Source organism: Bombina bombina, chromosome 1 (genome assembly GCF_027579735.1).
Source record: "Bombina bombina isolate aBomBom1 chromosome 1, aBomBom1.pri, whole genome shotgun sequence".
In the NCBI taxonomy this organism is placed as follows: Eukaryota; Metazoa; Chordata; class Amphibia; order Anura; family Bombinatoridae; genus Bombina; species Bombina bombina.
In genome coordinates, this window is record NC_069499.1 from 1,540,853,346 (window position 1) to 1,540,867,985 (window position 14,640).

General features: G+C 37.6%; 1 protein-coding gene across 1 annotated transcript in view; it reads right to left on the minus strand.

Moving 5' to 3' along the window:
* The window catches only part of CACNA1G (calcium voltage-gated channel subunit alpha1 G), a 686,261-nt gene that overhangs the window by 46,061 nt on the left and 625,560 nt on the right, over positions 1–14,640 (minus strand). Inside the window, exons 29-34 of the mRNA XM_053708713.1 lie at positions 12,797–12,867; positions 7,773–7,851; positions 7,566–7,687; positions 7,037–7,378; positions 3,092–3,232; positions 424–558 (exon numbers count right to left, since the gene is read on the minus strand). Of these exons, the coding sequence (XP_053564688.1) occupies positions 424–558; positions 3,092–3,232; positions 7,037–7,378; positions 7,566–7,687; positions 7,773–7,851; positions 12,797–12,867 (890 nt within the window). The remainder of the gene's footprint in view (positions 1–423; positions 559–3,091; positions 3,233–7,036; positions 7,379–7,565; positions 7,688–7,772; positions 7,852–12,796; positions 12,868–14,640) is intronic.

A 14,640-nucleotide genomic window follows, 5' to 3' on the forward strand; every position in this document is an offset into this window, starting at 1 on the left:
ATAAAAATAACACTTTCTTCTAAGTAAAAATCATAGGTATAAGTATTACTAAAATACCTTGGGCGTTAGCGGATTTGGTCTAGCACACCTTTGGCTTAGTGTACAAGCTCTCCCCATACAAGTCTATGAGGAAATGGAGATAGCTAGGTTGCGATATCCGACCTCCAGATGTTAGCACGCCTGAGTCTTTTACTCTTGCGCTAAATTTTTACTTTCAACTTGTAATCCCAGAGCCAACATGGGAGCACTATTGATTAACTGTTCTCCTTGATTTCAGATGAAAATCTCCCCAAATAATAAAAAAAACAACACATTTTCTCAACCGATTGCTAAAAAAACTTGTTCAAGTAATTTCCTTGCAAAGTTGGAAAAATAGCACAAATATATAAAGTACTTAGCATATATTTCAGATGTTATGATTACATTTGTTTCAGGAACAATGTACGCAAGGGGGTTGTTGACATCAGGCAAAGAGTCATCCGTCATAGCCAAGGACCAGGATTTTTCTGACATAATATCAGACGTTAAGGACAGACCTTCCATCTCAGCCAACGGTATCTAAAAGAGACAAAGAACAATTTAAAGGGTCACTACAAAAGTCTGAAGGACACATATCACCACCACATGATCACAAATAAAGAAGTCAATGGTAGCTCACACCAAGGGGCCCAGTTTATAAAATTTGCAAGTCCAGACGTGGTTTCCACGCTGAGACTCGCAGGGACAGACCTTATGGAATTCTACAAAAAACAGCGGCTGTCCCTGGAGTGGCAAAATGTCTCCCATAGAAGTAATGAGAGCTGTCTCTTAGGTAAAAGTTTGCAAAATACAGAGGGGGAAGCCGCTGTTTTTTATAACTTGAATATTACACTTAATACAAATAAATTACTCTGTTTTCAGTGCTCTGTACATTAAATTTGCTGTAATTCTCATATGCATAGGTTTTCCTTTCAGAGTATTTTGGTGAAAACTTTTAAATGGCGAGAACAGTGCCAACTGCAGAGCGAAAATGTTTATAAAATTACACTGGGGTTAGAGAGACAATTTCATATACGCTGAAATAATGCCCATTTGACAAAAAAAACAAAAACAATTACGCTTTGTATTTTGAACGTATAAGTATGAATTGCTATACGTGCACTGTGCATTTTTCATAGGATTTATTCCGGTGTAATTTACATACAAATTTTATGTTTTTGATAAAATACAAATTTGTTACAATTTTTCCACCACGTATTTTTGTGTGAATGGTTCAATTACTCCTATTAGTACATCCTACTAATGGCTACTGGTTGATAGCTACTCCCTACTAATGTTCATTGGATGATAGATACATCCTACTAATGGCTACTGGTTGATAGCTACTCCCTACTAATGTTTATTGGCTGATAGGTACATCCTACTAATGGCTACTGGTTGATAGCTACTCCCTACTAATGTTCATTGGATTATAGATACATCCTACTAATGGCTACTGGTTGATAGCTACTCCCTACTAATGTTTATTGGCTGATAGGTACATCCTACTAATGGCTACTGGTTGATAGCTACTCCCTACTAATGTTTATTGGCTGATAGATACATCCTACTAATGGCTACTGGTTGATAGCTACTCCCTACTAATGTTTATTGGCTGATAGATACATCCTACTAATGGCTACTGGTTGATAGCTACTCCCTACTAATGTTCATTGGATGATAGATACATCCTACTAATGGCTACTGGTTGATAGCTACTCCCTAGTAATGTTTATTGGATGATAGATACATCCTACTAATGGCTACTGGTTGATAGCTACTCCCTACTAATGTTTATTGGCTGATAGGTACATCCTACTAATGGCTACTGGTTGATAGCTACTCCCTACTAATGTTTATTGGCTGATAGGTACATCCTACTAATGGCTACTGGTTGATAGCTACTCCCTACTAATGTTTATTGGCTGATAGGTACATCCTACTAATGGCTACTGGTTGATAGCTACTCCCTACTAATGTTTATTGGCTGATAGGTACATCCTACTAATTGTTACTGACTGATAGCTACTCCCTACTAATGTTTATTAGTAGGGAGTAGCTACTATTTCATATACGCTGAAATAATGCCCATTTGACAAAAAAAACAAAAACAATTACGCTTTGTATTTTGAACGTATAAGTACGAATTGCTATACGTGCACTGTGCATTTTTCATAGGATTTATTCCGGTGTAATTTACATACAAATTTTATGTTTTTGATAAAATACAAATTTGTTACAATTTTTCCACCACGTATTTTTGTGTGAATGGTTCAATTACTCCTATTAGTACATCCTACTAATGGCTACTGGTTGATAGCTACTCCCTACTAATGTTCATTGGATGATAGATACATCCTACTAATGGCTACTGGTTGATAGCTACTCCCTACTAATGTTTATTGGCTGATAGGTACATCCTACTAATGGCTACTGGTTGATAGCTACTCCCTACTAATGTTCATTGGATGATAGATACATCCTACTAATGGCTACTGGTTGATAGCTACTCCCTACTAATGTTTATTGGCTGATAGGTACATCCTACTACTGGTTGATAGCTACTCCCTACTAATGTTCATTAGACGATAGATAACTCCTACTAATTGTTACTGACTGATAGCTACTCCCTACTAATGTTCATTGGCTGATAGGTACATCCTACTAATGGCTACTGGTTGATGATAGCTACTCCCTACTAATGTTCATTGGACGATAGATACATCCTACTAATTGTTACTGACTGATAGCTACTCCCTACTAATGTTCATTGGCTGATAGGTACATCCTACTAATGGCTACTGGCTGATTGCGATTTCCTACTAATCTTTCCTGACTATGACTAATGTAGAAAGCACACACTTCTAAAAACCTGACATAAAATGATGGTTTAAGACAACAACAAAAAAGCTATAATACAATTTTTCCAAGACCCATTTTAATAACAAAATGGCAACATAGTCAATTTAAGTCTCAATTCTCTTGCTCTTTGGGACTAAATAATACCCATACACAATTTTTTTTTTTTTAAAACAACAATGAGGACATAACAGTAAATTAACCTCTAACCAACCTGTTTCTCTGATGAGCACTTGTTAGATGGTGGCAGGGCATAATGATGACACACAGAACCAGACAGATTGTCCATTAACCTCATTTCCCCGTCCATGGATCCCTGGATCAGTAGTGAGATGGTATCAAACATGTGTCTTTCCTGTATGGTGCATCAAGAAGCATGCAGGAAAGGGAGAAAAGTAGGAGACAGAATAAAGGGTATCAAGAAGAGTAACTGAGTTTTGTTGATTAACCACTTTGGTCTCAAACAGAGGAGAGTACACTACAGAAAATGTGAATTTAATCAAACTCATATACTGTTGCAGAAGTCCTTTAACAGATTTTATATAAATAAAAAAAATTGGGGGCTAAATTACAAGTGGAGCTTTAAATTATCGCGCACCTGTAAATGCCGAATTTGCCCGTTTGCGGTCACGTGATAATTAATCAGACATTACAAGTGGCTGGTTATTGCTACCGCTAGCTCGTGGTAGCAATTAGTGCTCCGAAGATTAACCAGAGATCCGATCTCTGGTTAATTTTAAAAAACTGCCCCAAATGCCCTTAAATTATTTTTTTTATTATAAAATAAAAAATAACTGCACTAGGCAGTTTTGGGGCTTTAAAGTTGGTGGGTGTGGAGTGCCTTTACATAGCGGTCTATGGAAACTGTGTATATACACATATTAACAGATATATATATGTATATAGTCATATACATATCTATTTACAAATTGCTGCTCATCACTGCTCTACTTACCCCATGCACTGCGCAAGTTCTCATGCCGTGTGTCATGGCATGAGAATTAGGCTCCCATTTGAGCTTATGGAAGCACGCTCCCGTGAACGCAATGTTTCCCAGCTTTCACCTTGTAATACCAGCGCAAATTAGCGTGCACTGCTATTACTAAGTGGAGCGCTAATATCGGTTTTCTTAAAAGCGATATATTGTGCTGCACTTGTAATCTGGCCCTTTATGTAATAAAACATTCTCTGTGCTTAAATATGCTAAATACATTAAAAAATTAATCCAAACAACAGAAAGACACTCACATGGTCAGTGTTACCCAAAACATCGACCGTGGTCTAGCAGTCGGCCACCTTGCCCCTTCAGGTTGACCACAGTACTGATCCTTGCTGCTGGCGCTATTGATCCCTGTTAGCTGCACTAATTAAACAATTGTTATTACAATAGAGCGGCTATCAGGGAATAATAGCGAGGCTAGCAAGTGCGGCTAGGATCAATAGCGCGATTGGCAAGTGCGTTAAGAGCAAGGGCCATAACTATAGGGGTCACAGTTGTGACAGGGCCCGTCTTCAAAATGAAGTTACCATCAGGGGAGTAATTAAAAAGGACCGGTGGAGGTTTAGGTCCTGAGCGCCCACGCGTGAAGTCACAACACAGGGCCCCTAGCTGGTCCCAGCTGCTCACAATATCTTCCTGTTCTGCTAATGTGGGAAATCGTTTACTCTGTCTACTATTTATGTGAAAAACACAAGAACACCCTGATTTTTCTTAACACTTGAAGCATGCTACATACGCAATTTCCTGAAATCTGGCATAAGTTGATCTCAGTGACAAATTTTACAAAAAAGTAGATCACGACTCAATAAAGTCCAGGCCCCGCTACAATAGACAAACTCCACCCACATTTCACTTATCTGATGAAGCCAAATAGGGACACATATGTAGCATGTTTTTTTTTTTTTTTTTAAACTGCACAAAGCAATTTTAAGGGGTTAAAGTGAGGTTATGTGGGGTGCCTTTACATGAAGGTCAACGTGGGACTGTGTTTTCTCTATAAATATATATGTATATACTAATATATATTTATTTATGTGTTATACACATATAAACACATAAACATATATGTATATAAGCATATACATATATATTTATTTAGCGCACGATTGGCCCCCTGAGCTGCGCTAGGTTGTTTGCTGTGGCTGCTGGCATGAAAGCCTATGGAAGTGCGCAAGTGACTTTCGGCAATGTAACACCAGTGCACATTTATGTGCGACGGCATTACTGAGTGGGGCTCAAAAATACTAGATAGATTGAATGGTCTGTGTGTACATCTCCTCTGCCAAAAAAGGGTTAATCAAAGAAAAAAGTTGAAGACAGTATAAAAAAACGGTCAAACAATATCAATCTAAAACTTTACACAATTTTCCCTATAATAGGAAATTCCGTTTTTCTTAGACGTTAAAGGTAAACCGGTAGTGACAGATTGAAATATCCTCACAATCCTTTTGCCACATTTAAACAGGTTTCATAAAACAACTGATAAAGGTAATTTGTTAATGTGGAACTTGATATGGGGGTACCTGTAGGAATCTTCATGGAGCTCCTTACAAAGGAATTTTTTTTATCCTGCAGTTACAAAATTACTTAAAGGAATAGTTTAGTCAAAATTAAACTTTCATGATTCAGATAGAGCAGCAATTTCAAGAAACTTTCTAATTTACTCCTATTATCAATTGTTCTTCATTCTTTTGGTATCTTTATTTGAATGTAAAGCTAAGGAGCCATTTTTGGTTCAGAACTTGGGTAGCGCTTGCTGATTGGTGGCTACATTTAGACAGCAGTCAGAAAATGCTACCCAGCAGGGAGGTGTCAATCAACCCGATCGTACTCGATCGGATTGATTTCTGGCGATGTCTGTCCGCCTGCTCAGAGCAGGCAGACAGGTTATGGAGCAGCGGTCTTTGTGACCGCTGCTTCATATCTGCTGTTTCTGGCGAGCCTGAAGACTCGCCAGAAACACAGGCCGTCAAGCTCCTTTCGGAGCTTGATAGATAGGCCCCATACTCTGCTTTTATGGGTTGATCACAATTCTTTAGAAAATGATATTTATTGAATTTTCTGCAAAAAAGGATTTTGTAAAAAAAAGTCAGTTCAAACGTTTTTCTAAAGGATTGTGATCAACCTCATAATATTTACTTAAAGGGACAGTGTAATGTAAAATGTTCTCTCCTTTAATGTGTTTACTATGATCCATTTTACCTGCTGAATTATTTAAAACTGTTTACAACTAGCTACTTTACCTTTATTTTGTCATATAAAATAGCTAATTTTGCCTGATGTATCCCAAGTTCTGTTGTATAGTACTGGTTATAGAAAAATTATGCAAACAAGAAACTAACCATGTAATAACACTCCTAGATGTGGGGGGGGGGGGGGGTTGTTGAGAGAAACATTATATTACCAAAGGTATGTGGACACCTCTACTAGTTATTGAGTTCAGGTGTTTCAGCCACACCCATTACTAGCAAGTGCATTTAATCCATCACATAACCATGACATCTCCAGAGACAAAAATGGGCAGTACAATAGGTTGTACTGAGGAGCTCAGTGACATATAACTTGGTATTGTCATAGCATGCCACCTTTGTCACAAGTTAGTTTGTGAACTTTCTGTCCTCTTTAAGTGATATTGATAAGTGGAAATGTCTAGGAGCAAAAACAGCCCAGTAACAAGGTGATAGACCATACAAACTCAATGAGCGCGACAGACAAAGTGCTGACGCATGTAGCGAGCAAAAATTATTAGATGTCAAATTTTGCTATCTATATAATTAAAATAATAGCAACATTGACCATTTAAAGGGACATAAAATAAGACTGCAAAAATAAATCTGCTAAACAGTAATGTACTACTGGTACCTAGCTGAACACATCTGATGAGCCAATGATAAGAGACATGTGTCAGTAGTCACAGCTTCGAGTAGTGCATTTCTGCTTCTGTGCCTACCTAGGTATGCTTTTCAACCAAGGATACAAAAGGTAAAAATCATAATAAAACAAAGTAAATTGAAAAGTATCTTAAGATTGCATGCTCTTTCTGAACCAAGATAGTTTCATGTTGATTTATGTTTCCCTTAAATGCAAAGTATTCAGTAAAAACAAGATCAGACGAGCATAGCATGATTTAAATGGTAAAGACAAACTATTGCTCCTTACCATGGGATGGACCAAAGACATCTGAGAGCCCCCCTTGTCTTGCACAGAATTCATGTACCCATATGAGCTCTCCTGAGTGAAGCTAAGCTCTCTCCCAGCCCAGATGAAGGGGTCACATTCTGGGGCTTGCATGTTTTGAATCTGAAACTCAAGTTCCATCTCTGCCTCCAATTCTGCCTCTTCCTTAGCTTCTTTATTGCTCTCCTCCAAATGCTTCATTAATACGGCGATCACCACATTTACCAGAACAAACTGCGCAGTCAGCACAAAGGACACAAAGTAGATGGGCGAGATGACTGTATTGTAGCAAGTGGAGTCTTCATTACAGTCACGAAGGGTGTCCTAATGCCAACAAGGAAAAGTGAAAGGCAAACATACTTTAGGGGTTAATAAGCACTTAATGAGTTTTACAGTTGCTGATATTATATTTGACTTCTATGTAAGCTTTAATGTATGTTAAACATTTTATTTTATGCATTCAGCTAACACAAGACTCCCCTAAATCTTTAATGATATTATTTTATTTCACCTTCATTATTCCATTCCAGTTGTCTCCTGTAGATACTCTAAAGAGAGTCAAAAAGGCCATCCCAAAGTTCCTGAATGTTGCGTGTCTTCCCAGTCCCTCGCAAGGGTGTGAGTCATTGCACTCTATAAGCAAAAAGTAATCAGTCCTGAATATGTGTATTGTAGAGACCTAACGGTATATATCTTTCATTAAAGACTAAGAACTTACCTAAATCACCAAAAAGCTCAACCCCCAGTGCAGCAAAAATGAAAAACAACAACATAAAAAGTAGTCCGAGGTTCCCCACCTGAAGAAGAGAGGAAAAAAAACAAACAGGTTACATTATAGAACATGTATTTGTGTTCTAAAACATTACTCTAAGGACAAGAAAGGCTTCAGATTTACACTATTCAATAACATCCATCAATCTTCTTGTCACATGATTTATTCTTGAGTCATATGTATATAAGTTTCAATTTTGTTCTTGATACCTCTGACCCAATGCAATTTTTTTGTGTGGCTGCTGGCTTGTTAAAGTAGCACTTCTACATTAACTTTTTATAGTTTAAAGGGATATTAAACAGTCCTCCTTCACTAAAAACAAATATGTTAAATCAAAGTAAACCTAAAACAAACAGATTGTTTAAAAAAAAAAAAACTGCAAACAACTCACTTGTTTTCTTGTATAATGAGCACTTAGAAATTCTCAGTGTAGCCCTGCCCCCAGTGTGATATGGGAGCTGGCATCTTTGAAACTTAGGCTACATTCTAACTGATCTAGGCCTGAGCAAGCCTGACTCTCTGTTATCTAATCTATTCACTTAAGGGACAGTCTAGAATTTGTATTGTTTAAAAAAATAGATAATTCCTTTATTACACATTACCCAGTTTTCCATAACCAGCACTGATATATAATAATCACCTTGTATCTAAGCCTCTGCACACTGCCCCCTTTTTCAGTTCTTTTGACAGACTTGAATTTTAGCAAATCACTGCCCAATCATCAGTAACTCCACGGCGTGAGCACAATATCTATATGACACACATGAACTAACGCCCCCTAGCTGTGAAAAACTGTCAAACGCATTCAGATAAGAAGTGGCCTTCAAGGGCTTAGAAATAAGCACATAAGCCTACCTAGGTTTAGTTTTCAACTAAGAATAGCAAGAGAACAAAGCAAATTTGATGATAAAAGTAAAATGGAAAGTTTATTAAAATTGCATGCCCTATCTGAATCATGCAAGTTTATTTTGACTAGACTGTCCCTTTAATAGTAACCAGCGTAGAAGTTTTATGACATCATTCTAAGATTAACCTTCCTGCCCCCTCCTCCTTGTAAGGCTGTGACAGAAGTATAGGACACTGCACAAATATAGGGGAAAAAATAAATAAACAGTAAAATGCATTTAAATAGATGAATATACATATTCCCATTATTTCTATATAAGATACAGCTTAGTGCTTTTTTATTACAATAAAACAGACTGTTTAACATCCCTTTAAGTTGCTGTCTAGCTGCTCCTCTGCTCTCCTGAAGACGTGTCTCATAGGAAATAGCAGACTAATGTTTTTGTTAACAAACGTATATTAAACTAAAAAAAGTAATTTTTTGGTGACAAAAATTCATCCAGAATATTTTTTTTGTCTATGCACATGTTTAATATCTACATCTCAAATTGGTCTAAAAATCACCAAGAAATTGGTTCAAAATGGCCCAATAAAGGGCTAGCAATTTGTGTTCATTAATTTAACCAGAGATTTTTTGTTTGTTTGTTTGCTATTAAAACTAAATTTATGCTTACCTGATAAATTATTTTCTTTCCTGGCATGGAGAGTCCACAAATCCATTCAATTACTAGTGAGAATTCCACTCCTGACCACCAGGTGGAGGCAAAGAACACAACAGCAGAGCTGTTAAGTATTACTCCCACTCCCCATGAACCCCCAGTGATTCAGCCGACGGAACATGGAAGAGAAGATGACACAAGGGTATAGAGGTGCCTGAGGTTTAAAAAATAGATAAAAGCCAATACCCAAACTAAAGGACAGAGAATGGAATTGAGGCAGAACAAGACAGGGGATTTAAACAGAATGCACCACCAATTGAAGAACTCTCCTCTCAAAAGAAACCTCAACTGAGGCTAAAACATAGATCTATAAAAGTATGCAACGAGGACCAAGTGTCCGCCTTGTAGATCTGTTTTACAGAAGCCTCATCTGTAAAAGTCCAAGAAGATGAGACGGACCTAGAGATTCCATAGTAGCATGCAGACAGAACTTCAGAGCATGCACCACATCCAAGTTGTGCAACAGACATTCCTTCTGAAAGGAAGGATTAGAACAGAATGAAGGAACAACAATATATTGATTAATATTGTGGTCCTAAATCACTTTAGGAAAAAAAATAATTTAAAACAGCTTGCGAGCACACATTCAAGGTGTAAGTAGCGGCAGCTGATTCAGACTGCAAACCTTCCGCTTGCTAGGCAGCACAGTTAACCATCAAGCTACTACAGCTGACTCCAAGATTAGAACAAAGGACAGCCTTCTCTACATGAAATAATAAGAAAGGAGCGGTCAAACTGTAGAGCCGAAATCTCTGAGACTCTACGAGCAGAAGAAGAAGCAAAAGGAAATAAAACTTCCCTTCAAATTAATAGCAACCAAATGCATAGGCTCAAAAGAAGCCTTTGTTGCAGAAAGCTAAGAACAATATTAAGACTCCAAAGAGGAGCAACGGATTAAAACACATGCCTGATACCGACCAAAGCCTGAAAAAAGGATTTAAACACCTGGAGTCCGTCAGACGTCTAAGAAAGGATCGAAAAGGATAGATCTGACCCTTCAGAGAACTAACTCACCAGCCTTACTCCAGGCCTTCCTGAAGAAAGGACAAATGCGGGGATTCCAAGAGAAACCCTCAGATTCGCAACAATAAAGGATTTTATCCACATGTTATGGAAATCCAGCGAGACACCTGAAGTATAGTAAAAATAATCGACTTCTGAAAAACCTTGTCTAGATAAGACAAGGTGGCAATCTCCAAACAGACAGCCGCATAAAAACTAGGTTATGATAAAAATAGGACGCTGAGAAAAAAAGGTCCTTCTTCAAAGGCCAACTGCCAGGAGGAAAGAGATGAAATCAGCACCAATCCATAGATCTGACTATATGAAATCACGGAGGGGAGCATAGATCACCAAATCTCCCTCCAGCTTGATACAAGATATCCTTAAAGCTAGCGGAAAGCAGCTGAAACTAGATTCAAACTAGGCAGCTAAGCTAACCAGTAGACCACTTCTGCAGGCTATCCTAAGGAAGAAGGGCAAACAGAAGAAAACATGTACACGAGACTGAAGTCTCAATGAACCTTGCATTAAATATTTAGGATACCACGGACATCAGATGAAGAGGAGCCTCCATGTCGCTGAGGACCACTGCAGCTGCCGAGGACTGTCGCTGCCGAGGACTGCCGACGCACCACAGATGACCACCATCTGGGAAGACCGCTCCGGACCTCCGCTCCGAGTTGCCTTCGCTGTGGATGAAGATGATAGACCCACCTGGAAGAAGACCTTCTCCGCCGGATTTCTGAAACCGTGAGTACCTATTTGGGGCTTTAGTGTTAGGTTTTTTATTTATTTTTTGGGGGGTTTGTTTTTTTAGATTAGGGTTTTTTTGGGGCAAATTGCATAAGAGCTGAATGCCCTTTTAAGGGCAGTGAAAAAGAGCTGAATGCCCAATTTAGGGCAATGCCCATTCAAATGCCCCTTTAGGGGCAATGGGTAGTTTAGGTTTATTAGTGTTAGTTTTTTTAATTTTGGGGGGTTTGGTGGGTGGGGGGTTTAACTATTAGGGGGGACTTTATTTTTAATGTAAAAGAGCTGATTTCTTTAGGGCAATGCCCTACAAAAAGCCCTTTTAAGGGCTATTGGTAATTTAGTATTAGGTTGGAGGTGTTTTTATTTTGGGGACGATTTTTTATTTATATAGGGGTATTAGTTTAGGTTTAATTTTATTATTTTAGATAGCTTTATTTATTTTTTTCTGTAATTTTACTTTTTGTAGCTTGGGGTGTTTTATTTTTAACACACAGACTGCCCTCTGGACAGGCTTATCAACTAATATATAAATATCTATTTAAAAAAAATAAGAAAATGTTTTCCTGAGTGAAGAACATTGGAATGTGTAATATATATATATATATATATATATATATATATATATATATATATATATATATATATAAAGGTATAGATATATATTTATAAAAAGAATTATCAAATATATATATATATATATATATATATATAAAAAACATTTTATTCTATGTGAAGAACATTGGAATGTGAAATATTAAGAACTGCTTTCAAGTTTAGTGCTGTAGGTCGCGTTCCATTAAAGTCTATGGAGAGAAGTTAATAAGGTTGCAATATGCAAAGTCCTAAAGTTAGCGGGAATCAGGTTTCGCTCACACGCAAACAATTTACTTTTAACTAGTTATACTTGCGCTGACCTGACCATGTTAAAAGTTTACTTTAAGCGGTGTTTGCGCAGAAGCAGGAAAAAAAATAGCTCGCCACTTGTAATCAGGCCCACTGATTTTAACTGTTTCACTTTTTTAACAAATAAATTAATAAAATCTTATATTTTATTCACTGCCAGCCCCTAAATGGTTGTGTTGTTTAGGAGTGCAATAATAATAATAAGTATACAGCACCGTTTCCCTACCTATCTACCAATCTATCTATCCCTCTATCTATCTATCTATCTATCTATCTATTAATCTATTTGACCATAGCAACGACCCTTAATCTTATTTCCTCAACTTTATATCATTGAATTTTTTCCTTTAATTTTCTAAAGCGAAGAGAATAAATAGTATCTTACTTTATTACATTAGTATCTCAGACAACGTAGACTGCAGTGCTACAGAACTAATAGATAAATAAATGTCAAGTAACGCTAAATTTAGAAAAGAAATGCATCAAACCACTTATTTAGAGATACCTGTTCAAGAACATGTGAACGTCAAAGAAAGCTAATAATAAATATGCATCAGAATAAGTCACGTATGCAACAATCCCACTCATGAATAGTTTCTTGAAAACATAATTGCATCTTAAGGACTTAAAAGTGCAATAAGAAAAAGTTCCAACGTGTTAGAGAACATTTTACATTTACATAGTTGTAACAAAGAAAAGTCAATTCATATACTTAAAAACAGAGGTATATAAACATGCTATATTTACCTGAGGGAGTGCTTGGAGAACGGTATCCAACAAGGCCCGCATCCCTACCGCCATCTTCAATAACTTTAAAACTGTGTAAACAGACACAAGAGATGAATGACCCTATCTTCCATGTATCCTAAAGTCACACATCTTCCTCCTTATACACTGCACAGATTACTATCCCATTTCTTGGTAGGTTATTAAGCATAGGTGGTTGGTTATTAAGCATAGGCCCCATTTATTAAAGCACAGATAGACAAGGTTCTAGACTAGAGAATCTGTGCGCCCCTGATTGTGGTGAACTTGAAGTTGCCCACATTTATTATTGCACAAGGATATCTTTGTAAAACTCCACCCCCTGCTCTTGCGTGAGAAATCTAGCAGGCTCTCATGAGTTTGCCTGTCCTGCAAGGGCTCTAAAAAAGGATGTGCTGCTTGTTAAATGGAGCCTTTGATATTTTATTTTTAATATATCCTAATATTTCTCCAATTAGGCTCTAAAAACATAATTTATGCTTACCTGATAAATGTATTTCTTTCCGGATATGGAGAGTCCACGGAATCATCAATTACTAGTGGGAATATCCCTCCTGGCCAGCAGGATGAGGCAAAGAGCACTACAGCAAAGCTGCTATATATGTCACTTCCCTTACCCATAATCCCCAGTCATTCGGCCAAAGGAAAAATGGAAAAAGAAGATAACAAAAGTGTAGAGGTGCCTTAGGTTTTAGAAAAAAAATAACTGTTTTAAATAAAGGGTGGGCCGTGGACTCACCATAACCGGAAATAAATTTATCAGGTAAGCATAAATTATGTTTTCTTTCCTAAGATATGATGAGTCCACAAAATCATCAATTACTAGTGGGAATCAATACCCAAGCAAGAGGACACAGATGATAAGGTAGGGACAAGACAGGTAGACTTAAACAGAAGACACCACTGCCTGAAGAACCCTTCTCCCAAAAGAGGGCTTAGCCGAGGCAAAAGTATCAAATTTATAAAACTTTGAAAAAGTATGCAAAGAGGACCAAGTTGCAGCCTTGCAAATCTGTTCCACAGAAGCTTCATTTTTAAATGCCCAGGAAGAAGAAACAGCCCTTGTGGAATGAGCAGTGATTCTCTCAGGAGTCTCATAGGCCAAATGAATAATACTCCTTAGCCAACGAGAAAGAGAAGAAGCCTTGCGCTTCCCAGAAAAACAAACAAACAAAGCAGAAGACTGACAAAAGTCCTTAGTCGATTGAAGATAAAACTTAAATGCACGCACAACATCTAGGTTGTGCAACAAACGCTCCTTAGGAGAAGAAGGATTAGGACACAAAGAGGGAACCATGATCTCCTGATTAATATTCTTGTTTGAAACAACCTTAGGTAGGAAACCTAATTTAGTACGTAGAACCACCTTATCAGAATGAAAAATAAGATAATGTCAGGATTCTATTCGCTTCCCTCCTTCTATGACTTCAGCCTCACTCTGAATCTATAAATCTAACCTACGCCCTGTCCCTAGTGCTTAGTATTTGTTTAGACTTCTTGACCAGCAGTCTTTATATTCTGAGCTCTCTACAAATTATAACTACAAGTATCCTGATCTCATCTACACTTGTATAAGTAACCGGACTACAGTTTCAGGATTTTGCTCACCCTGTCACCTTACTCTAACTGAATCAGTTACTGGAAAACACCGCTAACCAAAGTAACTTTCCATAAGCAGTTTGAACACCTCACCGGTCAATATCCTTATCAGCTTGGTTATTTCCTTATGCCCTTGTACTTCTGTGGATTACAACTTACTGCAACATTCTATTTGCAATTCTAAATTCTCCGTGAGCAACCGAGGACCGGCGTCTGACGTCATCTGC